This window comes from Rhinopithecus bieti, unplaced genomic scaffold (genome assembly GCF_001698545.2).
Source record: "Rhinopithecus bieti isolate Rb0 unplaced genomic scaffold, ASM169854v2 scaffold_22453, whole genome shotgun sequence".
In the NCBI taxonomy this organism is placed as follows: domain Eukaryota; kingdom Metazoa; phylum Chordata; class Mammalia; order Primates; family Cercopithecidae; genus Rhinopithecus; species Rhinopithecus bieti.
The window spans coordinates 142,434-168,711 of NW_016810682.1; the positions used below are offsets into that span (position 1 = coordinate 142,434).

General features: G+C 49.3%; 1 protein-coding gene across 2 annotated transcripts in view; it reads left to right on the top strand.

The window, feature by feature from the left end:
* PAX5 (paired box 5) overlaps nucleotides 1–26,278 on the top strand; it is a 201,429-nt gene that overhangs the window by 53,335 nt on the left and 121,816 nt on the right. For both annotated transcript variants that reach the window (XM_017892648.1, XM_017892649.1), the window contains exon 6: nucleotides 15,680–15,855. In XM_017892648.1, coding sequence (XP_017748137.1) covers nucleotides 15,680–15,855 — 176 coding nt within the window. The remainder of the gene's footprint in view (nucleotides 1–15,679; nucleotides 15,856–26,278) is intronic.

Here is a 26,278-nt window from a genome sequence, read left to right on the forward strand (position 1 = left end):
GCTCAGATGCCACCTTATCCTTCCAGGAAGCCTTCCCTGACCTCCCATCCTCCTGTACTGGACAGGTTCTCTCTGTCTCTAGACTCTCATTGCTTGCGGTTGAGGGCTCTCTTAGGATACTTTCACAGGCTAGGACTGTAAGTCCATCTCCAGGCCTTCTCTCCTTGACAGAGAATGGACTTCCTGAGGGCTTAGACTGGGTTCCCTGGCAGGGATTGGGGCCAGAGCACCAGCAACAGATCAATGTATACTGGAACCAAGGGATTCACCTTAGCCAGGTACCCCCCTCTGTACACATCTTGTTCTTTTTATTTTTTTAATTTTACTTTCAATTTTTTTTTTTGAGACAAAATCTCAGTCTGTTGCCCAGGCTGGAGTGCAGTGGCATGATCTTGGCTCACTGCAACCTCTGCTTCCTGGGTTCAAGCGAGTCTCCTGCCTCAGCCACCCAGTAGCTGGGCCTACAGGTGCACACTACCACACCTAGCTAATTTTTGTATTTTTACTAGAGGCGGGGTCTTGCCATGTTGGGCAGGCTGTTCTCAAACTCCTGACCTCAGGTGATCCGTCTGCCTCAGCCTCCCAAAGTGCTGGGATTACAGGGGGCAGTCACAGAGCCCAGCCCTTGTTCTTTTTAATTTAGCAAATGGCTTCTGTTTTCCTGTCCTCACTCTCAGTCCTTACTGACTCTCAGGAGGTGCTTGCTGTGTAGACAGCACTCTCACTTGCTCTGACCAGTGCTGTAGGCCTGGCACAATTTATTGACCCCATTGCACAGATGTGTTGAGAGAAGTGTGAGAACACACAGCTGGCAAGCGGCAGAGCCAGAGTTCGCTCTCTGTGCTCCACCACTTTTGTCACTTAAACATTTACAAGGCAGAGCCTCTTCCCTGGGGTGTCCTTCACCCATTTACTGGATGCCTGCGGTTGAGGGCTCTCTGAGGATACTTTCACAAGCTTGGACTGCAAGTCCATCTCCAGGCCTTCTCTCCTTGACACACAGTGGGCTCCCACTCTGTGTCAAGACTGAGACTGGGTTCCCTGGCAGGGCTTGGGACTAGAGCACCAGCAACAGATCGATGTATGCTGGAGCCAAGGGATTCACCTTAGCCAGGTACCCCTCTCTGTACCCATCTTGTTCTTTTTATTTTTTAATTTTACTTTTATTATTATTTTTTAAATAAAATTGATGTGGTATTGGGCACTGTGGTCTCAGAGGTAGGTAAGGCCTGGGAGACCCCATTGTTTTCCCTTAGGGGTTTTCCTCAGGGTCCCCTTTGTTTTCCCTTAGGCCAGGCATGGAAGGGGAGCATCAGATATCCCCTGGGAGGATGTGGCCACTATTTCCCAGCAGGAGGTCACATGGGAGCAGCTGTCTCCCTTCTCCTTTGTACCTGTTTTTTTTTTTTTTTTTTTTTTTTTTTTTTTTTTTTTTTTTTTTTTTTTTTTTTTTTGCCAGTTTCAGTGAAATTCACTCTATAAGTATTTATCGTGCTCCTGCTATGTGTGCTAGGGGTTGTCCTAGTTGCTGGGAACACAGCAATGAACAAGACAGACAAAAATGTTTGCCCACATGAGTGACATTCTAAGGAGGAAAGACAATAACTAAATAAGGAAAATAAGCAGTATGCTGTTCAATGCTCTGGAGGAAAACAAAGCTAGGTGAGGAGACAGGGAATGAAGCAGGGCTGAGCGGGAGCCTTTGCTGTTTTTGGAGGGTGGTCCTAATGATGAGCTGACGTTTGAGCAGAGACCTTAATGGAGGGAGGAGTGAGCCAGGCAAATATCTAGGGGAGGAAGTTTCCAGAGAGAGGAAACAGCAAGTGCAAAGACCTCAAGGCCAAGTGAGCTTGGCATGACTGTGGAACCCTAAGGAGGCGAGTGTGGTGGGAGCAGAATAAGCGGGGAAAGAGTGGGAGGAAACGAGGTCAGAAAGGTGGGATTGCAGGGTGGGTACCCGGATTGGTACCAGTAAGGCCTGGTAAGCTGTGAGGGGCTGTGGGTTTTGCTCAGAGTGGGAGTAGACGGCAGCCTAGAACCTCCAACAAGGAACTTCAGAGGCACATTTCTTCCCCTTCCTCCAGTGAGTCACTCACTCCAGCATACCTTCCCTCCTAATCACCTCCCAAACCTACCCCCTTCTCTGGGTAGCCATTCCGACCGTTAGCTCTGTCCTGGCTGAGGGCTTCTACTCGACCCTGGACCTCAGTCTCATCTCCCTCCAACAGGGTCTCTACACTGTGGCCAGATTAGACCATATGACCCTCCTCCCCTAACCCTTCTGTGTCTGGAATTGTGAATGTATTGATATCATCAGACAAGGGACTGACTGGAACAGAGACTGGGGAATCTGGGATGTGGGAATTGGGGTTGCTGGTAGATGGGTTGTTATTTTGTCTGAGAGGCAGTGCAATGCAGTGCAGTGGGTGGCCCAAAGCCCCTCCCCCAACCCTCAACCAGCTCCTAATCCCCAGCCTGGTCTCTGGCTTCGGCAATGGCTCCCCGCAGAGGCACCTGCTTTATTTATGGCTTCTCCCCAACTCCCCGCAGGCAGAGGAAAAGTCCATTAGTGTGTTTGCAGACTCTGCCAGCTCTGAGCAGATGCAAAGCTTATTTGCAAACTGTCATTGCCCTGGACTCCTCCAGAGACTCTCATGCTGGGCTCAGCCTTGTGCCTCCAAGAGCCACCTCCCTCAGGCAGCCACCAGGGCAAGCCGCTTTCCTGATTTCCCTAAGCATAGTCTTGGCTTGGAGTTGGGAAAATTAAATTAAATGCCACGAAGGAACCATAGCAGTGCATTGGGCCATGTTGACAGTAGAGAATGAAGTCCTCTCTGTCGATAGGAGCTCATTGTTTTGACATAAATTAGGGAGGCATTGAGAGAAAGTGGAAAAAGTCTTGAGCTGAGACCCAAGTTCAAGTCTCTGTTAGTCTGCTGAGTATCTTGGTGATTTGGGGCAACAGTTTATTGCCTTCTGAGCCTCAGTTTCCAAGTTGCACAAGGAGCTGCCGACAGGCTTGGAATCCACTCCAAGCTTCAGAATTCTCTGATATGAATTTTGGGGATGTTTCTTTCATCCAGTGAGCTGGGGACAAAGCGATTTGTCCAAAATGGCTCGGTAATTCTGAAATTGCCTGGAGATTGGCCTCATTGGGGTACAAGGCACTGAGGAGTTGAGACACCAGGGCTCTCAGTCTCACCTGGCCTGATCACTCTGCCGTGTGACCCTGGGCAGGCCACGTTCCCTTTCTAAGCCCATTTTCTCATCTGAAAAATGGAATCGTAATCTTCTGCCCATCTCCTGAGATTATCATGAGAATCAGATAAGCTGATGAATGTTTCATGTTCCACAGGAATATGTATTTGAGGGGTGCGATTGTTATTATTTTGTTGCTGTTATCTTTTTCAGATGTCTAGGCATGCACACTTGCCAGTGTAATACAAGAATATGCCCATATAGGGTACAGAGCCCAAACAAGTCAATTTAACTACAGGAGAGGGAAATAATGGTGCTTCTCTGAATAATGAAGAGCCCTTCTTATAAGTGGTGCTTGTTCAGTTCCACGCCCTCATAAATCCACCATTCCTGTGTGTGTATTTGGTGGAAAAACACACCACAGACATACACAAAAGCCTCTTGAGTTCTTTTCAACTGGGACAGGAGATGACACACGTTGGCAGACAGAGGCTGATCTCTGTGTATCCAAGAGGAGTGAAGCCAGTCCGAGTACATCTAACAGGTCAAGCTCTGAAATGCAGAAGCAATAAGCCGGTGAAATGGTGCTATCACCGAAACATGGCTGATCAATTGAATTCTATCAGAGACAGTGGACAGCGAGATTAACTCAGGCCTGATAGGTTCAATGAGTTAAAGCATGATGTTCATTTCAGCTTCATTTCACCAGTCTTTGCTTGTGAAATTGGTCAATCAATAGAGGTTGAAGATCATATATATAGAGAGAGATATCGGGGACCATCTTATGGGGAATATAATCTTGGTGGTTGGCTCCTGGCTGGGGCTGCCTGCTGCGGGTAATGGAGACAGAACAGGGACTCCATCAGCCCCATCGAAATGGCCTGATATCTTCTCCAAATGAAAAGTATTTTTGGATCTCTGATGATTTATCTTTTTTTTTTCCTCCCTCTCACTTTGATCTTTGACAAAACCCATACCCATCTTGGAGAAATATAGTGATTTCTCCTGAAAACATTTGTGCAATGATCAGATAGATACACTTCAAATACAAACCTTCTTTTAGTTATATCGTCCTTGGGAAAAAAATACAGACGGTAATTTAAAACTCAAATGGGGTAATGCAAAGATATCAGAGTAAATATGATTTTTAAGCCCTTTTATTTATTTATTTATTTCTGTGCAGTGGGGGATGGGAGACAGACTGCTGTGTGCATGAAGGCCATAAACGGGATGTATGCAGCAGTCCTTCCAGGTATAATTAAAACGAAGCCTTTCGCATTCTTTGATCTCATTTAAAAGCACAATTCACAGAAACAAATCACCCTTTTGCTCCCAGTAATATTTCATTTCCTTCAGAATATTTTCACTATGGCGGTTAACATCCTTTCTAATTAGTGTGCATATCCCTCTGTAAGGCGGGGTAATTAGGGACTACTGTACGAGGTAATGGACTTGGACAGTGTGGATTAGAGAGAACAGACTTGCCCTGTGGCAATGCATCAGGTATTACTTCCTTTCTGCCTCTTGTTTGAGGTCGTCTTGATTCATTTTAGCACAAAGAAATCCCATCTCTTCATACCAACACCATGAAAGCTTCAATAATGTATTTGCACTGTTTGTATATCAGAGTGTATATTAGGTTCTGGATAATGGATAGTGATGCTGAACAGCTCGACAGAGAGGAAAGAGCCTCTCACACTTCGCCCCCTTTCCCCTCCTGCAACTCCTGAATTCTAATCATGCTGAATTATAGCCGTTCCCCTGCACCATGCTTTCTGTGCCTCCAGGCTGTCGCAGATGCTGTTCCCTCTGGTTGGAATGCAGTTCCTCTTCCCTGGGCATTTCTTTGGCTAACTCTGTCCTTAAGACTCAGGGTAAGCCTGGACGCAGTGGTTCATGCCTGTTATCCCAGCACTTTGGGAGGCCAGTCTGACCATCATGGTGAAACCCGGTCTCTACTTAAAATGCAAAAAATTAGTCAGGTGTGGTGGCGCATACTTGTAGTCCCAGCTACTAGGGAGGCTGAGGCAGGAGAATTGCTTGAACCTGGGAGGCAGAGTTGCAGTGAGCCAAGATGGTGCCATTGCACATCCAGACTGGACAACAGGGTGAGACTCCATCCCCCCAAAAAACCCCAAAAAAACAAACAAAAAAAGACTCAGGCTACATCTTTTCCAGGGGGCTGTTCTTGGGCTACACTTGCCCTTAGTCTGGATTAAGTGGAGTGAGTGAGTGTGGAGCAGACTCTGGAACCAGACTGCTTGAGTTTGGACCCTAGCTTCTCCACTTCTTAGCTGTGTGATCTTGGGCAGGTTACTCTTTTTTTTTTCCTTCCTTCCCCCCACTCCCCAATCTTTAGATCCTGTGACTAGGCAAGTTGTTTAACCCCCTGCCTCAGTTTCCTCATCTATAAAATGGGAGGAAGCAATAACAGACTTGACATCTTAGGGTTTTTGTGAGGATCCAATAGGAAAGGTGCTTAGAACAGTGTCTCACAGAGTGAGCTCTGAATAGGGTCTGGCCACTTCCATTAGGCTCCTAGGGCTTTGTCTGCTTCTTAGGCTCCTAGCACTTATTGTACTGCATTGCAATTATTCACTTGTCTTCGTCCTCCACTAGGAGATGGGGGCTAAGACTTGAAGCTCTCTGTAGCTCTGGTGGGAAGCCCAGGGCCAGATACCTGTATGTTGCTCAGGGATCAACGGATCCAGGATGCTTGAGGCAGGAGTCAGAAGCCTCATGTCCAAGCTTACCTTGAATCTGCTGTCTGGCCCCTGACAGATCCCTTTGCTGTCTGGCCTCCCCTTTGCCATCCTCGAATGTGGAATCACCAGCCCTTGGGGCCTTTCCCACACTGACAGCCTATGACTCATTGGGTAACACCCGGCACAATCAGATTCACTCTGGTCAAACCTGAACGTATTTGGCAATTTTACAATTTCGCGTTTTCCTTCTCCGAGAAGAAAGATTGAGTGAAACTAATGGCTGAATAATGGTAGTTTCAATGGAATCTTTCTCCATGCCACCTTGATTTTTCTCAGTCTGCAGCCCCAGTTTAGGACAGGATTTAGAAAATGACTCAGAACATAGATTTTTGTTCCGGGCTACCAAGGGACATTTCCAGCCCAGCCACCCTCATCCCCAGCATGGGGCCCAGCTCATAGTAGATGTCCTAGAAGCATTTGCCAACTTAACCTGATTACCTGTAGCTAGAATCCCATCTCTTACCTTGGCACCTTGTTTCCCAGTCCTGGCTCTTATTGTCCCTCCTCCAGGACCCCCCTCCCTGTTGTTAGTCATCTCCAGGTCACTCTAAGCACCCCAAGCAGCACGATGCAGACAATCGAAGCTCTGTAATGAGTCTGAGCTTGAGTCTGTGAACAGCGTTTTGTTGTTGTTGTTGGACTCGGAGCAATATATGACTTGCTGCATTTTCCTTTTGGTATATGCTGCCAGGTTGCTTAGAGCTCAACTGAGTTTTAGTAGTTTATCATCCACTCTAGTTCAAAATTTTATGAACAGCCTCAAATCTGTCTTAGAAGTAGGTGGGACATAAACTCTTAGTTGTTTCACTTTTTCCTCCTCTGAGATCACTGATATAATAGAGGTCACTCCTGAGTTCTCCGACGATACCAGCGACTGTCCTAGTGCTGACTTCTGAGCCATACAAGCCGTTCTAGCATAATCATTCAGTCAACAAACATTGATTAGCATCTCCTATGCTTGAGGTAAATGAGACGGGGCGCTGCCCTCAGCTCATACTTTAGCAGGGAAAAAAATACTAAGTCTAGAAACAGCTCATGTTTATTGAGCGCATACTACTGAGTTATGCTAAGTATTTTACATGTATTCTCATTAAATTCTCTCATCAACTCCAGACACTATTATTATTCCATTCTACAGATAAGAAAATTGAGGATTAGAGCAGTTAAAGAAGTTGCTCAAATATCATGGGCTTGTGAGAGACAGAGTGCTGGGATTTGAACCTGGGCCCACATGAGTTCGGAGTGCCCAGGCTTCCCCAGTGTTCTGTAGCGGGTCTGCCACAGTGCTCAACTTCACTTTAGCACATGTAGGAGCTGTGCGAGTGCTCTACTGTGTTATCTTGGGCAAATTACGTCATCTCTCTGTGCCAGCTTCCTTAACTGTAAAGTGGAGATTCCAGGAGGGCTGAGTTCACAGGATGGTTTGTGAAGAGTAAAATCCAGGCCATAGTGGTGGCCTGTGGAACATGCTGAGGAGACCCAGAAGAAAGGGTGGTGAATTCAGCCTTTGGATTTGGAGGCAGGCTTCAGAGAGGAGGCAGTTTTTAGACTGAGTCTTGCTGGGCAGGAGGGAACGGATGCCAGCAGAGGGTGCAGAATGTCTGGGGGCACTGGGGAGCAGTGGTGAAGGAATACGTGAGGGCTAACAAACAGCCTGCTGGGGTGGCTTTGTGGGGTGAAGTGGGGGGTGACCCTGACTAGAGGGGCAGGTCGTCGAGGCCTCAGGGGCTCAGGCTTTGTCCCCAGGGAGCCTTGAAAGGGTTTTCTTGATGAAAATGAGGGTGACAGCAGCTAGCATTATTTGGACACTCAACTCTGTGCCAGGCGCCGTGTTAAAGTGTCATGGAGATTATCTCATTTAATCCTCACAAAAGCCCCACGAGTTGTCCTGCATACTGTTACTTTCAGTTTACAGATGAGGGGACTGAGGGCTTTCGTCTTAGCAGCTGACAGGAAGAATAAAGGGAGGTGTCCCGAGTGCTGGATCTGCAGATAAGAGACCTAGGTACAAATCCCAGCATTGCCACTTTGAGCTGAGTGACCTCAGTGACTCAAGCTCTCTGAGCCTCAGTTTTCTCATCTGTAAAATGGAATAAGAATACATACTTCATAGAGATGTTCTGAGGGTCAAAGAAACTGAAGAATGCACAAATAACGTGGCTCATTGCCTGGCACTGAACAGCGCTCTCTCCGGGGTGAGAACAGGGGGTGTGGGGAGCTTTGCAACCCTGTTATCTCTGTCAGCCCCACTTCGTTCTTTGCTAGGGACAGACGATGCTCTCCCAATCTTGCACAAGGAGTTTTGCTAACATAGTCCCAGAACAAATCCCCTGGCTTCCTAGCCCTTTTAAAAAATTATTATTTTTTTTTTAAGAGACAGAGTCTTGTTCTGTTACACAGGCTAACGTGCAGTGGTGCCACTATAGCTCACTGAAGCCTTGAACTCCTGGGATCTAGCAATCCTCTTGCCTCAGCCTCTCAAGTAGCTGGGACTACAGGCCTGCACCACTACACCCTGGCTAACTTCTTAATTTTATTATTATTGTTATTTTTGAGACAGAGTCTTACTGTGTTGCCCAGGCTGCAGTGCAATGGCATGATCCTGTCTCACCAAAACCTCTGCCTCCTGGGTTCAAGTGATTCTCTTGCTTCAGCCTCCCGAGTAGCTGCAGGTGTGCACCTACTACATGCAGGTGTGCATGGCTAATTTTTGTATTTTTAGTAGAGACAGGGTTTTACCATGTTGGCCAGGCTGGTCTTGAACTCCTGACCTCAGGTGATCTGCCCACCTTGGCCTCCCAAAGTTCTGGGATTACAGGTATGAGCCACCACACCCAGCCACTTTTTATTTTTATTTTTTTGTAGCGATGGGGATCTCAACATGTTGCCAAGGCTGGTCTTGAACTCCTGGCCTCAAATGATCCTCCCACCTTGGCCTCCCAAAGTGCTGGGATTATAGGCAGGAACCACTGCTCTCAGCCTGAAATAATTATTTAAAGTTACAAATTAGCATGGTCTGAATTTGGTGGATCTCTGCTTTATAGGTTGTTTTGAGAATTAGCCATTGCAGCCACCTGAAGATGCCAGCTCCAAGCTCTTTGGGCTCACTTGACCCCAACTGGAAAAATGCCCCAAGTCACATCAGTTCATCTTGCCAGTCACCCCAGCTCTGTACTCCTGTGGCAGATGACCCATCAGGACCTGCTCTGTCCCGCATCCTCACAAGGGAGGCAAGTCTAGGAGTAGAGGCAGTGCCAGAGGCCTGTGGTTACAAGCAGCAAACTGGGCTCATCTAGAGACAGCCCTGGACCCTGGGGTAAGGTGGGGGTGTTGTAGTGCATAAAACAGGAATGGGATCTGGGAGTTATTCTCACAGTTTCTTCTTTTCTTTTCTTTCTTTCTTTCCTTTTTTTTGAGACTGAATCTTGCTCTATTGCCCAGGCTGGAGTGCAATGGTGCAATCTTGGCTCACTGCAAACTCCGTCTCCTGGGTTCAAGAGATTCTCGTGCCTCAGCCTCCTGAGTAGCTGAGATTAGGGGCGCCCACTACCACACCCGGCTAATTTTTGTATTTTTAGTAGAGCAGGGGTTTCACCATGTTGGCCAGGCTGGTCTTGAACTCCTGACCTCAAGTGATTCGCCTGCCTCGGCCTCCCAAAGTGCTGGGATTACAGGCATGAGCCACCGTGCCCAGTCTATTTTCATAGTTTCAAACAGTTTAAGAGTAGATATATCCCTGTGAAGAAAAAGGAGAGTTATTCCTGTCTCTGACTTTCCCCCAGCACTCCCACTGCCCCAACCAACAGGCCTCTCGTCACATGAGTGCTCATTCAAGAGAATGGGATCCTCTCGGTTGGCTCAGGCAGTCTCTTAGGGTGGGATGGATTACAGCCAGGGAGTCCCCTATAAAGACTGCACAACAACCAAAATGGGAAAATAAGTCAATGGTCATTTAATACTACTTAGCAGACAAAATCCAGGTGGATTTTGGTGGAGAAAGGGGTTAGAAATGATCAACTCAGCTACCTTAGCTTACTATTGGTGCCTCTGAGGCTCAGAGGGAGAGGAACTTGCCTGGGCCCACACAGCAAGTAAGGGCAGAGCTGGGACTAGAAGCCAGGACTGCTGGCTCCCAACCCTTTTCCCACTGGGCCCTGCTACTGCCCTGCCATGCTAAGGAGTAGCTGTGAGGATGAAGGAAGCTGTATAAGGGCTCTGGCCTAGGCCTGGGTTCTGCAGAGGAACTGGACTCTGAGAAAGGCTGGAGGCTGACCTGGTGGCTCTAGCCTCCTTTCCTGGGGCTCTTCAGCCCCCAGATGGGGTTACATCCCAAAAGCCATGATGCTAGAAGGGATTTCAGAGATTCATGTTTGTTTTTATATTTTTCCTCCCAGTGAGTGTCTACAGACATAAGGTGCATGATAATTTTAAAGAAACAAACCAGAACCCTCCAAGAAAATGCAAAACCCCTGAATCTGCTGTGCTCTGAAGAAAATGCAATGGGTTTATGATCTTTTAAGACACACAAGAGACAGCTTTCTCTTGACAGATGGGAATCTGAGGCTATTTTGCTTCCTCCCTTTTTGCGTGACTAGACCCCGATTGTGTAAAGCTTTTAGCTTCAAAGCTGGGTTGTGAATAACATTGGTTTAACCTGAAATTTAAAGCCAGCATTTCTTTGCTCCCAGAGACGGGGCTTCCTGCCCCTTGCTCCCCTGAAGCTAGCTTCCAGAATGTTAATTCTACGAGCCATGGTTGACTAAACCCAGCACTGGGTCTATTACATATTATTTGATTTGGAGTAGAAAAAAAAGATTTAAAGATACCATGCCCCCTGTATACCTTTGTACTTTCGCCCATGTCTGTCCATATATTTAAGCGTACCATTCATATTGTGAGTTCAGACTTTTCTCCCTGGAATAAAATGGGTCTGAGCATTTCTGTAGCCTGCCTCTAAGACCACATTCTCCAATTAAGTCAGACAGCATCTTCACGGTGCAGATGAGAAATGCTACGGAAGCTTACACCGGAGGCCTGGAGGTTCAGACCTGCCCTTGTGCAGGGGCTGATTTGGGGTGTTCATTTTTGCAGCTGTCTCTGAGCGTATAATCTGTTTGTTCATTCATTCTCACTGAGGACCCACTGTGTGCCACACCAGAGGCAGGACAGAGGGTCCCTGACCTCTTAGGACCATGCGCTTTTCCTTCAGAGTACTTACCTTGGTTGATACTTGCACCTTTACTGGTCTGATTATTTTCAATTACTGTTTGCCACCTCCTCTGGACATAACTCCATGAGGACGATGGCTGGGTCAGCTTTTGCCCATCACTGTGTCCCTGGCATTAGCACTCACTAAGCTTGGTGGAGGGAAGAATGATGAATGAGTGAGGTCAGATGGAGGGATCCTGACATTTTCAGACCAGACATGCAGAGTGATGGTGCATGTCACACTAGTCACAGGTAGTACCAATTCGTTCATTTATTCCACAGATATTCACTTTGGAGGAGAGAGAGATGAATTACCTCCCACCTTTCCCCCGAAGGTAGCTCATAGCACATGTGGGAGTGAAGGGTCCAGGGGGCGTGGTTTCTAAGATAAGGGAGAAAGTGGTCAGAGCCCTAAGAACAGGAGCTGGAGGACTGGCTGGAGCATGAAGGAAGGAATCCTGGAGGAGGAGACATGTGTGCCTTCTGGCTGTGTCTGTCTGAAAAACAATGCCTGTGTCCATGGGAGATAGTTTCCATTCCATACGGGCACAGTGGATCACCTGCGGCTTAACAGGCCAATCAGCGTATCACCTTCAAACACCCACAAATGCAAGCTCCTACTTCCGCCAGCCCCTAGTTTCTACCAAAAGAGGAGGCTTGGGAGCTGAGTTTAGAAAGCATGCCCTGACCTAAAGGAACGAGCGATTTGGGCCCTGGGACTGCGAAATGTGGAGGGCACATGTTTCCCCAGCACTTCCCGTATCTCCTCAAGACTCCTGCAGCAGGGCTCAGATCCTCTCTCTGGCCTCTGGGGTTGTCTGGCTCAATCCCTCCCAGCCTCTCCAGATTCTCCTGGGGCCTTTTCCCTCTCTCCCTCTGTTCCTTTCACCCCCTTCTCTCAGGGCCTTTGTACGGGCCCTTTGTCTCCTCGGTCTGGCACCCTCTCTGCCCTTTCCCTGGTCACTCCTCACTGTTCCATGCAATTCCTCTTGGAGACTTCCCTGACTCCTCCCACAGGAGGCCACTCCCCTCCCCATTACACCTGGTCACATAAATATATTTTTGTGCTCTCTTTTCACGCTAGCATCAGTCACAGTTGTTTGTAATCCTATGTTTATTTGTGTGATTACTTGACTAAAGCGGGCTGCCCTCTCTAGATTGTAGAGAGAGAGGTTTGTCTTGGTCATCATTGTATCCCCTGTTTTTGTTTATTTTAAAAATGTATTTACTTAAAAAATATTACCTGATACAGAGTAAATATTTTGTCAATATTTGTTAAACCAATGAATAACTGATTATGTGTTTTGGAGTGTCCGAAGCCTTCTTAAGGAAATGACAGACACTATTGCCTTTATTTCCCTTGTAAAGAAAGCAAGCGAGGTGCTGGTGGGGCAAGAGTGGTGAGGGCAATCGTGGGACAGGGTGAATGCCCAGAGAGGTGGGCTCTGCCCAGCTCACAGCCCTTCCAGGAAAGTCTATCTGCCTCAGCCCCCCAGGTGCTGGAATTACAGGCATGAGCCACTGTGCCTGGAAGCCTGGATATGCTTACAGACTCAGTTGACAGGGGCTGTGGCTGACTCTCAAAGAAACAGAGCAGGATGCAGCCAGTTCGCTTCTGGGGAGACTCTGCAGAGAGGGGCGCGGGTCCAGCAAGGCTGCCTGTGCTCAGAGTCTGTGTGGTGTCCTCGGGGGAGGGTCTCCTAACACTTGCTGTGTGTACACTTGAGGGCCTGTGTGCCCTGAGCCTTTACTCTGTGCTGTGCTCTACTGGTTGACCAGACAGTGACCTTGCCCGCAGGGGCTCTCAGTGGATCAGAATGGATCTCTGAGCTTTGGGCTCTGAGCTGCGGAAAGAGCCTGGCCCATGAGTCCCGTGGGAGAGGGATCAAGCCTGAGGGTGTTTCTGGGAGGATGGCCTGGCTGGCTGGGAGAGGCCCCCTAGAGGGGCAGAGTTGAGGGGGTCTGATGGAGCAGCCTGGGTGGGCCGGAGAAGCTGGGCACTGCCCTGCTGGGGATAGAGCCAGGCCTCGGCAGGAGTCGTTAGGAGATGACTGACAGGAAGGAGGCTTCACTAAGAGTTTTGGGCCTGGCTGGCAGGGTCCGGGCTGGGAAATATAACCGAAGCTGGTGGAGGGAGAAGCTTTTTGAAAGTGACGTGCCCCTTCTGACAGGGAGGAACTTGGGGGTGCACTGGGGACCAAGGCCAACATCATGCTTTCACAGGAGTGACTAGGACCAGGATGACTGGGCAGAGCCACAGCTGAGTAGGAAAAACTGAGCCGTCTTTCCTGGTGTGCGTGTGCGTGTGCATGTGTGTGCAGAGAACCTTTGAGAAAAGGATCATTTGGTGGGTGCTGACCAATGGAAGAACACTGCAGGGCAGACAGACTGGGCCATGAGCTCCCATACCTGCTAGTCTTGGTGACCTTGTGGGAATGGTCCCTGTGGGGATGGGCCATGATGGGAGAAGGGTCTCTGAGGATGATGTCCTCTGGGCAGGAGCAGGCACCTGTCTTGTGGAAGGCCAGGGTCACGGGCTGCTAGAGGAGGGGCCTAGGCTTCAGGCTGGGGAACGTTGGTCAGAGAGACCAACTTCTGCCTTGGCCCACATGTGGGAACATCTGGTGACTCAGGCTGTGGCCCAGCCTACAGTATCCTCTTGGGTCAAAATTAGTGGGGAATCCATTTTCTCAGAGGGCTCGTGAGCTGCCTCTGAAGGCCCTTCCTATAGAGGATGCTGGGTCCTCTGAGCCTGTTGGCTTCTACAGGGGATCGGAAAGGCCAAAACGCAAAGCTGCTATCTTTGTTCAAATGTCAGCCCTGCATTGCAGTTGTCTCCAGATAAGTACAGTTGAGGAAGCACTGACTTTTGGCTGAGTCTTGGTGACACCACATCCCATTGCTTCATGCTCCTTAGTCTGGCCTCATTCCTCACATGAATGGGAGCTGGCCATGACGGATGAAGTCCAGTCTAGGGCAGGAGTGTGCTGGTGGGGGCGGGGGTCAGACAAGGCCTTGAGTAAGGGCACCTTTTAGCATGAGAGCAGACCCATGCTGGTTTTCCCCAGGGCTTCCTGACTGCAGGAAGATGTCCCAGATGCCTCACCTCTGGGCCTGGGTTTCAAAAAGCCTCTGGTCAGCCTTGTGTGAGCAATGTGGTCCCAGAGAGCCCTGGGGAATGATGTACCCCCGAGGCCATGTGCTCGCTGGAAACATTTGCCCTCTGTGCTTGATTTTATTTTGAACAGTTCAAGCTTGAGACTCAACAGAAGATATTTCATCGCATTTGTTTCTTTATTGATAATTCATAATTTTTTTTTGACATGTAACCATCATCACCAGAGACTGTTACAGTGTGAATAGCTAACAATACAGAACACAGAGGGAATTTAATCTTATACTTACTTAATTTACATTTTGTAATAGGCAGTACATTTAAACTTCTGAAACCAAACCAAACCAAAGAAAAACATGCCGTGAAAAGTCTCTCCCCCTCACCTCCATTCACTCACTTCCTACCTCCCTGAATGAGCAACTACTGTAAATGTCTCTCATATATCCTTTGGAGAGATCTACATTGCACATAGTCTTATTTTTTTCCTTTTTACACAAAAGGTTGTACATTATACATGCTGTGCTGTACCTTGTTTTTTATTTTTTAACATAACAATGTATCTTGAAGATCTTTTCATATCAATTCACAGAAGGAAGCCTCATTCCTTTCTGCTGCTGCACAGTTTTCCATTATGCAAGTATGCCTGGCTGCGTTCACCAACCCCCGCCCCCAAATAAACTCTCGGGTTGTTTCCAGTCTTTTGCTACAAGAACCTTGTACATACATCACTTCTCACATGTGTAAGTTGAGCTGTAAAATAAATTCCCAGAAGTGCAATCGCTCTATTGAAGGGAATGTGCATTTATGGTTTGGATAGATTTGTCGCCTTGTCTAGCACAGGCGTTGTTACCACTTCCGCCAGAATTGTATGAGAGTCCCGTTTTCCTACAGTCTTCCTAGCACAGTGTTTCACTGACCAATCGCATGATGTGGTAGCAAATGTCCAGGGTAAGGATCCCAACTCTGGGAAAAACTGTAGCTCCCAGGAGTGTCTTTAGGACAGGAGGGGCAGGAGCACCTGATGACTAGGCCTGCGGGTCAACCCAAGCTCAAATCCTCAGGCAAACCAATAAATCTCTCTAGGTCTCCATCTTCTCATCTGCAAAGTGGGGAGAATAACCTACTTTGAAGGTCATCATGAGGATTAGATGAGATGATGCATGTCAAAAGGACTTTGCACAGTCCCTGGCACATGGCTGCGGGAGGCTGGCCCTGCATTTACCAAGCAGGTGACCTTGGGCAAGGTGGTGCCTTACCTGAGCCCCTGCTGGTGTCTTCTCTGGTCGGGAGGGAGTTGGGGTTAGGTCCTCTTGGTAGTCTTAGGGTCTGACCTGTCTTTCTTTAGCAACGTGTATAACCTCCATTCACCCTTCCTCTCTCCTGCTCATCAAAGGTATTCAGGAGTCTCCGGTGCCGAACGGCCACTCACTTCCAGGCAGAGATTTCCTCCGGAAGCAGATGCGGGGAGACTTGTTCACACAGCAGCAGCTGGAGGTGCTGGACCGCGTGTTTGAGAGGCAGCACTACTCAGACATCTTCACCACCACAGAGCCCATCAAGCCTGAACAGGTATGCCCCGTGATGCATGCCCGCCACACCTGCCACTGCCACACCGGCCCAGCCACTTTCCTGAAGGCAGAGTCATCTGGCAGGGGGGTGTGGGTGGGGGCACACCAGGTTCTTCTCAGAGAGGTCTCTTCAGTGTTCTTGGCCAAACTTGGGCAGTCACTACATCCCACGAGTTCGGGAGGGCTTGTCTGGGGCTCCAGTCGCTGGCCAGCCGGGGGGTGGGTGACTTCTCTGGCTGCTCTTCGTGTCCTTTCTAAGGACTCTTTGGACAGAAGGGTGTGATGATCTTCCAGGACACGTAAGGTGGTCTTGGGTCATTATCTTGTCAGTCAGGGTGATGGTGGAAATATGTAACCAGCACGTGGCCTGGGGACTCACTGGCTGTGAACAATGGAATGACGGAGCAGGCGGGTATCCCACTGTCTGCCCTCTCACCAGGTTGCCCTGTCATGCTTTTAGTGACTGAATCCAAAAGTCTGGAGATAAAGAAATGTCTCATTGCACAAACTCCCACCTGGGTTATTTACAAGAGAGGGAGAAAGCAGGAGGGCCAGCCCTGCTGACTAGCTGTCTGCTATACCCTGGGCAGAGTAGTCACTACCTGTGACTATAGAGATGGGATCACAAGGCTCGGCCCAGTGAGAGGTTCCTGAGGCCTAACTAACGTCCCTGAAGTACCAGATTCAATTCATAAGACTATTTCCTGACACCCAGTGTGCACCACGGGCTTGACAGGTAACCTTGCAGGCTAGACATGGCTCTGGACTGCCAAGAGCTCCCACCTGGTGGGCCAATCAGAGAGACCCTACAGACAATAACTTTCCCTAGCACTTTCCTCGCTGGTACTAGTGGTGAGAACTGGCGGCACCGAGCTTCCACTAAATGCTAATTAGAGGATGCTTCTGAATTTTCTCCAAAAAGTCATTCCAAATAGTGTAGGCTCCCTGCACAGCTCCCATGGAGAGGCGAGGTGCTGGAGAGAACCGTGGGTGGTGAGGGACGAGCAGGGCCTCTGGGGCCACCTGTCTATGACAGTCTGTCTGTGTCTGAGCAGTTTCTGTGAGAGCTCTTGCAGATCTTCTAGCCACTTTGTTTTCAGAGGGTAAAACCGAGGTCCAGAGAAGCAGAGCAACTTGCCTAAGGCCGTCCTGCAAGACATGCATTCACCTAACAAATATGATGAGTGTCTACTTTGTACAAGCCATGGAGCCATGCACCAGGTCACATCAGTGAACAAGATGGGCTTGGACCTCCCCTCAGGGAGCTTACAGACTTGCGGAAGAATCCCAATAAAAGAATTTCCTGAAGGGTCATGGGTTACAGGTGTGCTTGGTGCTGAGGAGGAGGTGTCTGAGGTTCTCTGAGAGCCTAAAGGAAAGGCTGAGCCACAGTGGCCTCCTGGGGGAAAGGCATTTATGCTGAGCCTGAAGGGTTTGGGTGGAGCAAGGAGAAGGGGTGTGGGGGTGGAGGGAAAGTGTCTGGCAGAGGGGACAGCAAGTGCAAAGGCCCTGAGTTGAGAGGGAGGTGGCAGGAATGAGGAACGGAGAGAGCGGGCGTGGCTGTGGCTCAGGGACGGGCGGAGGGTGATGCTGGGGAGGTGGGCCTGGTCTTGTAGACTGGGGTGAGGATTTTAGTCTTTCTCCTACAAGTCGAGTGATGCCTCTGCTGGGTAGGACACGGTTATGCTGCTGGGCATAGCCGCCCCCACACACTCTAAATCCCGGGCTTCAGGGAGGAGAGTCTGTTTCCATCACAAGCACCCTCCCCGCTCTGCTCAGAGCCCTTCTGAGACAGGGCAGAAGGCACATTTTCTCCGACACGGGAAGAGAGTGAGAGGGGACTCGATCAGGGAACCTTCCTGGATGAGGCCTGTCCTTCCCTCCAGAATGTGGAAGAAAGTTTATCTTCTTCTTTTTTTTTTTTGAGATGGAGTTTCGCTGTTGTTGCCCAGGCTGGAGTGCAGTGGTGCCATCCCAGTTCATTACAACCTCCACCTCCTGGGTTCAAGTGATTCTCCTGCCTCAGCCTCCTGGGGTTACAGGTGTGGTTACAGGTGGCTGACACCATGCCCGGCTAATTTTTTTGTGTTTTTAGTAGAGACGGGGTTTCACCATATTGGCCAGGCTGGTCTTGAACTCCGGACCTCAGGTGATCCACCCACTTTGGCCTCCCAAAGTGCTGGGATTACAGGCGTGAGCCACCGTGCCTGGCCAGAAAGTTTATCTTCTACTGGCTGACGAGATCATGTAATTTTAGGGGTAACAGGAACCACAGAGGCAAGATTTCAATCCTCTTGTTTTTTTAAAGGCCCAGAGAGAGGACAGGGCATGTCTGAGATCACCCAGCAAGTGAGTGGGGAAGAGAAGGGATCCAGGCCTCTGCACTCCACCTGGCTTCTGCAGCACAAATGTTTCTAAGAACCCCTAATTAATGCAGACACTCGGTGCGAGACTCCCTCTGTGTTTCACATGACTGTCATGGAGACTCAGAATCTGCACCATAGCTCCTTTAGCTCACAGTGCCCAGGAAGACCATGTAGCCTGCAGGGCCTCATCCCTGAGTGGTCTGGAAGCCGCCCATGGATTCACTCACTCACCTGCTCACGTGCCACTCCTCTAACTTCTTCCCTGAACGTGGGATGACAGCCAGGCACAGTGCCAGGTGCTCATCAGCTCTGCCCAGTCTCACAAGGGCAGCGTGCTGTGGACTCCGAACCCACAGGACAAGAGAAACTGTTCAGAGGGTGCTGATGAGGTGTCAGCCAGAAAGGGGGGATGTTACCTGGGTTGGGAGCATTATGGACAATGGCACTGAGGGGGCAGTGTTGGATGGGAGGCTTGAAGGACAGGTCCCATAGGCTCATGGAGAGATGGGGTCTGATAGGGAGGAGACCTGATTACAAACTCTGTGAGGACTCAACATCTTCAGTGTCCTTCAGAATGAGCGGGCACGCCTGCAGGCCTGTCTCTGACTGTGCGCTCTGAGGCGGTGACTGCAGGCGAACTGTGTGGCGGGATAATGACTGACCCAGTGTTTTCTGGTTAATCTGCTTCACCTTCCTGTAATGTGTCTTAATGAGGAGAGATGGAAGGTGAGGCGGTAGGGCTGCCCTGCACACACACACAGGCACTGGACTATGAATGACATACCCTCGTGCCCGATTCCCAATCACTTAGGACAAATGACGCCCAAGCAAGGGGCCGCAGGCTGGGAAGGGATGTGCGTCAAGGGTAAAGGTTCCTTGGGCCCCTCATGCTAGCTCTCTGAGAGGTGACTGTTCCACAGGCCTTGCCTGTGAGCCCCAGCATGGCATGGCAGTGGTGACAGGAAGGGGGCCTCAGGTGCTGGCCGCAGAGGCTGGTTTTCTCTTCCATTTTCGAGCAAATCGAGCTGTCTCAGTTTGTGTCTCTGTGGCCTAGTGCCCTGGATGGGGGCCTTGCTGTCACTTTCGTTGAGCAGCTTGGTGGGGAAGAAAGAGCACTTACTGACCTTGGGGTCAGGAAGCTTGATTTGAGTCCTGGCTCTGCCCTGCTGAGCAAGTCACTATTTTTCTGGACCTCAGTTTCCATATCTATGGTAGGAGTAATCATGATTTTGATGACGACAACAAGAAGAGCAGCAGCAACAACTGAAACCGAACATGACAACAGTGATCCTCCTCACCTGTACACCATAGCGTTCAGTTCACATCCATCCTCTCATTGGACCCCCAAGGCAAATGCCTGCCAAACAGGCTGGGCACGATTTGGGAGCCCCATTATACAGATTGGAACATTTTTTTTCAGATTGTTTACTCAGGGAGTTTCTGAGATTGTTGAACCGCGGAGCTAATCTCATCTCAGGGTCTTCTGTCTTCATCTCCTGCAAGATGGTTCCATGGGCCTTCAGGTCCAGGACGATTCCAGGGGCCAGTTTTCTGGCTGGTTGATTTCCAGACCTGGCCTATTGCGGTCAGAGTCTGCCAGAACTCTCAGAATTTGCCATAGGTTTGGAGAGGCCACATCCTCCCAGATCCTCCCACCCTGTCCCCCATGGGAAGAACATTCCTCATTGGGGCCAGGCAGGAGTCCTGACAGTTACTGCTGTTAGCTTGGAGCCTGCCCCACCTTGCAGCTTTTCCCGCCAGGATCTACCTGGGTGGGTGGGCCCAGGCTGCTGGCTTTTATAGGGAAACGTAGTAAACCCTTTGCCGTGGGTGGAAGGGGTTAATGTTGACCACTCCTGGAGCGGTGAAACACTTCCTTTTCAAAATGGTTTTTGAAAAAGCAATTCTGTTTTCCCTACACGTGGAGTGAGTAAAAATCATGTTGGAGGAAGAGAAGAAAATAAAGCTCCTGGTGGTGAGTGTGTGTGTGCGCACGCGTGTATGTGCGTGCGTGTGTGTGTATGTTTCCAGCAGTGGAATCTGTTTCAGTAAAACTCCCATTGACGTTGTCGTCGGCGCAGTGCTCCTGGTGGCAGCGGGTCCCCCCTCTGGCCGCCACAGGAAGGCCGTGGAGCACAGCCTGCCGTATTTACTCTCGGCAGACTATTAACCAACACCAGGCTATTAATCTGGCTTTTGAGCCTTCACTAAAGCCCATAAAAGCTCACAGTTGTCAAATGGAGTTCATTTTAATTTCCTTTCAATCACAGTAAATTATTCAGGTGATAAATCAGCTGGAGCAGCCTCCTGGCTGTAATAGAAACCCTAATTCCTGGCTAATTATCCAGCCCATTGCTGCCAACAGATCAATACGGGTGCAAAATGGAACGGGCCAGGGCCCTCCCTCCCATTGGGCCAGAGACAGAGAGACAGCTGGGGAAGGGGACGTGCTGCTGACCTCCCAGGAAGTTCAAAGGTCACAGGGGGTTAAACCAGGAGAAGGTCTGTCCCTTGTCTAACAGAGATAGCCACCAGAAATGCCTCCTGCTGTCATCAGCTGCTTTGCCCTCTCAGTGGTGGCACTTCTCCAGGCTGGTAGGCCGAACAGGATTCTAGCATTGCCTTCTCCTGTGGGCATCCTGTTCCTGGGAAGGGGCTGATTTGTGCTTCTGAGCATGATTGAGCTTGGTCATCAGGAATGGCCTGAACCTCGACCATGAGGCAGAAAAACGGCTGGGTACCTGGGGGAGAAAGAGGACGTGCTTTTTTTCTTCAGGGAGCTCATTTTCCTTCATTGTGGATCTGTGTCCCACCATGAGGAGGGGAGAAGGTGAGGAGGGGGTGGGGAGACAGGTGGGCCAGGCTGAGAAAGGGGAAGGCTTCCTGGAGGAGGTGCCTTGAGGGAAGGGCAGAAAGCAGCCCTGTGGCGATAGCAGATGGCTGGCTGGAGAAAGCATTCTAGGCCGAAGGAGCAGCACAGGCAAAGGACTGTGCAAAGGGAGGAATGCAGGTGTGGGCAGAGAGCTGCAAGGGGGCCTGGATAGTTGAAATGGGGGGCAGTGAAAGGAAGTCAAGTACAGTGGGGTGGAGGAACAGGAGGGAACCCCAACTGCAGAGGGCTGGAACGCAGAGGTGAGGTGTGACTGCTTTGAGGGCAGTGTGTCCCAGAGCCTGGGATCTGTGGCCTGGATAATTCTGCTCACCTTGGAAGCAATCTTCACTGGGACCTCTTGCCTCTCGTCCTGTTTCTGCGACTACCATTGGATCTCTTTCTTCTTGAAGCCTACCTCCCATAAAAGTCTCTCATGGTTTCCCACCACTTGAAACCCCAACCCCAGACCTTCATCCCCATCACACCCTTTCACCATCCCCATGTCCCTCTGCTTCCTCACGAGACGCTTGGGCTGTGGCCAGGCCTGACCCTTCACTGCCCACACAGGCTGGGCTGCTCCTGTGTCCAAGGGGGCTGCTGCTCATGGCCCTGGCTCTCCCAGGACTGGCGTGCGCATGTGTGTGCGTGTGTATGTGCATGAACGTGTGAATCCCAGGTGAGGCTCTGAGCACGTTTGGTGACAGGTACTACAGTTATTACTTTCTTAATTTTGTGGCTCACACTGTAAGCTGCTGCTCACTGTTTCCCTGCCTGGAACATTCTTTCAGCCTGTTTCTAAAACCTACCCTGTCCAGGCCCTGGAGGAGTCCTGCCTGCCCTGTGAGACCTTCACTGACCCTGTACCAATTCGGCCTGCACCAACTTGTCTCTTATCTGAGCTCATAAATGCACTGGGTTTTATTGATTGCTGTAGTAATTGCTGTAGCTACTGTGTATTCATTGCTTACGATGTGCCTGGCTCTGTTCTGAGAAGATCGTCACTTACCCACCTCATTACCAAGTCACAACTCCCATCATCCCCATTGTGTAGACAGAACAGCTGAGGCTTGGTGAGATGAGTATGGTGACTTAGCTAAGGGCACACAGTAAATGTGGGGCCAAGATCATAAGCCAGATCCTTGGCTCCAGAGCCCCGGCCACTGGGATACCCCCAGTTGCAGCACAGGCTACCCACTGACTCTTAGAGATGGATAGTTTCCTGAAGATGCAACCTGGGGGTTCAATTTGCTCATGCAAGGAGCTGAGCATGAGTTAGGAGGTGCCAGCCCTGCCACATGAACCAGTGTGGTCTCAGGAAGCATAAACAGAAGTCTAGGGTGGTGACTGTCCCATTCTCCTCTGAGCTGGTTCTGTTCCTCTCACCCTGCCTCTCTCCTCACAGGGCTGTGCTCAGGGCTAGGCTCCTTCTTTGCAGACAAAGTAGTTTGTGCAGAAGAGCCAACTGAAAATTCTTACCTAGGAAGCATGACTGGAGAAATTTGAGCCATTTGGTCTGATGAAGAGAAGGCTTGAGGTTGTGAGCAAGGAAGAAGATAGGCTAAAATAACTTAGTAATAGCCCAAGCTTTCTGACAGTGGAATGGGCCTCCTTGTTAAGTAGTGAGCTTCCCGTTGCTGGAGGCATGCAAGTAGAATCTATCCATTTTCACATATGTGGTTTTAGAAGTTTCAGAATCCAGAGGGCTTAATTATCTAAATGCCAACACCTTTCCAACCTGAAAGAATGATTCTAAGATAAGAAGAATGAGAAGGGTCTGGCGGGAAGAGGGGAAGGGGTAGAGAAGATCTTTTACACTGAAGCACCAGGAGGGGCACTGGAGGGCAGTTCCCCCAGGAATTCTCACTAGGGTGGACAGAGAGGGTCAGTCTGCATCACAGGAGCCATGGCCCTGAGCAGCAAAGGGGTGGGGGCTGCAGGGTCTTGGGAGGCCATTGGATGATTCCAGCTTCTCTAGTGCATGGAGCAGGGCTGGGGTTCTGGTGAAGATGCCAGGGCCAGGATACTGGTGGCTGCTGTCAGCCTTGCTGCCTCAAGACGGTATCTGGCCTCCTCTGCCCAGGAGTTCAGGGCCAGGTCCCATGGGGGAGGGGTAGGCTGGTTAACACAGTGGCAGAAAGTGGTATGTGGTGAGTTAGTGAGGTGGGAGGGGACGTGTAAGTCCCCCCACATGCGAGGGAACTTGTGTGCCGGGGCCAGGGCCTTGGACTGTATTATCTTGAGAGCAAAGAGAGGCCTCTGTGAGATTTTAGATCAGGGAATATCAGGATCCAATCCAACACAGAGTGGAAGATTATTCTTGCAGCTGTGAAGAGACTTGGAGGGCTGGGGGACCAGGAGGCTGTTGCTAGGGTATAAGCGATATTGCTGTACCCCTGAAGATGGTTGCCTAGGGCTGGCTTCTCTCCAGTCTGTAGTATTGCCCAGGAAATGTGGCCCCATCATGGACGACTTCTCTCCTTTCCCTTCTGCCCCCCCCACCTCCTCCCACTTCCCTCCACCAACCCTCCAAATCTCCAGCCAGGCCCCCCATAGTTCCTAGAGTTAGCTTGAATTTGATTCTGAGCTTCCTGATGGTCAAAGCAAAATGGGAAATGCAATCAGTTGTGTTCTTCTCATTGTCCGCCAGTGAAGAAGAGTCCAATTCCTCAATGGAAGCCATGGTTGTTGTTTTTTTTTTTGTTTTTTTTTTGACATTTAGAGTGGAAGGAAATTTTCACATGGGCTTTCAGTGGGTAGACCAGTGAGGCAATGATCACGGTCCTCAGTAGTACATTTAGAGGCCCTGCAGTAGGTTATATAGAACTTGTCTTATGGATAAGTATGACGCCCACATGCTAATCAGTGCATTTCTACAGGGGCAGGGCTACTGTGTCCATGCGGCTCAAGAAAGCAGCCTTTCTGATAGCCCAGCTTAACTAAGAAAAATCCCAGACCCTCTCGGGTAGCTCTTCTTAGATTTTCCAACTTGATGCTCGGGGAAGATACGTTTTGGGGCTTCGAGACCTCCTGCCTCCCAAAGAGTACCCCTGGGAAAATGTCCTCCTTAGGTGGAAAAGGTTCAGTCTATAGGAAGGTGCCTCCAGTGGTCACCATCAACTGCATCAGCTCAACTCTTGATGAGAATAAGAATTTCGTAGTTTGCATTGACTTCTCTGGTGGGGGCCTGGTAGGCAGGGACTTGGGCACTTGAAGGAGGGAGAAGTCATATGTTGTAGAGATTAAAGAAGGAGATGGTAGGCTGGATGTGCTTTTTTTCAGGACTTCCCAATTACCATAGTACACATAGAATTTGCATCACACACTGGGATAAACAGGATGCTCGTGGCCAGAGGCAACTAGCCTACAGGCTTTAGCTTCCCCACATGTCCCCTGGTCATCCAAAGGCTGAGAGGGTTTGATATCTTGGCATACCATTTGTAAGGCTCTGCTTTTGTGGATAGGAAGAGTTGGGGTTTGGTTGGAGCTTTGAATCTTCTTTCTTATTCTTCCTCTGTAGGGTTGCCAGCCTAGAGAAAATGGACAAGATACTGATTTGGGTACTGAACAAGTACCTGAATACTCACACCATACCTTACCAACCATTTATAGGGGCTCTGAAAACCTGAGTTGGGCAGCACCACTTAGCTTTAAATTAAGCACCCCTTAGAGGAGACCTAAGTGAAGCTTCTGGTACATTATTTCCCAATCTGACTGCCCTGTAGAGCAGACCCTCCCTGGCTTACCCACCCAGTTGCAGATGGGGAAGATGGAACTAAGAGATGGGACTTAACTGGGCCTTCCTATGGGAAGCCTGAAGCATGTAGAAGCTTGAAGTTCCAGAGAAAGGCTTCTGAGCCACAAGGCACAGTGATGCCACCCACCAGGAAGCACAGCTCACTGCATGTCCTGGGCTCTGACCACTGAGATAAGTGACTCCTCCCATGGCAGGGAGCTATAAGAGGGTGGAGGCAGGGGACAGGGCTTCTCATCCCAGTTGTTCTCAGCAGGAGGAGAGGAGGTAGAAATACCTTCCTGAACCCTGAACTGCTTAAGATTTAACTTGTACGCTCTTTTGCCTTCAGAATGAGATAGTCACAAGGATTATTGTGGAATTGTTGCTCCCTAGATCTCTAGAAGTGCCGGGTACCTCTAGATCAGCCATACTCTCCCTTAATCTATTTATTCTATTGTCATCATCTCAAAGTGACCCAAGGATGAAAATTACATGGACTCTACGGGACCTCAGCCTTCTTCACTTGCTTTGCTGCCAAGAATATTGCCTGGGGATGCCCATTTGTTTCTAAGTAGCTTGTGAAATATTTTCTAAACAGCTGAGTAGTCTGTCTTCCTGTGGACCAAGCACAAGGGCGGCTCCCCAATAAAAATCGTTCCTGCTTTGTAATGGTGGGGGATGTTCGAGGGAATCCTGGGCAAGCTGCCATAGTGAAAAGCGTGGGGTTCTGGGTTTTAGTGATGGCTCCTGGGCTAGTCACTCTGGGTCATGGTTTTTGCATTTGGGGTGTGAGATTGCCCTGGGTCGTCCTTGAGATCCATTCCAGCTCTAACATTCTGTGAGTGATAAGACAAATGGGAAATCCATCACTTATTTTTATTTTGACTTGTTTACAGTTTTTCCTTCTGTCTGTTCCACTCTTTTTGATGACAGGCAAATTCTGTGTTTGTGGGATTTAAAGATTACAAGTGAATTGTCAAAGAGCTGCCTGCCCCTTGCTGGGATGTTCTTTCATTCATTTATTCATTCATTCATCCAAGAAATTTTTATAGACATGACATGTCAGTGACATGGACCACCTGTGCTGTGTTATGTGGCATAAAGTAACAGCAATTGATGCAGCCAAAGGTACTGTGTGAGAATTGACTTTTGAGTAGAGATATTTCCCCTCAAACAAGGCTATCCAATATTTGCAATTCAAAAAAAAAAAAGGACAAAAGAACAGATAATTCTGGTCTCACACCGTGTTTGTTTTGAGGGTGTGTCGGAAGTTTGACTTAAGGAAGTTGGCTACTTACAAAACTCTTAAAAAACAATAAAAATAAACATTTATTGTTTTGTGAATTATTTTAAAAAAAAACATAGATTTCTGGTTCTTATAACAAAGTCTGAGTATTGTAGGCTCTCCTATTGCAAACAATTGGATCAAATAAAACAATAAAGCATTTTATAT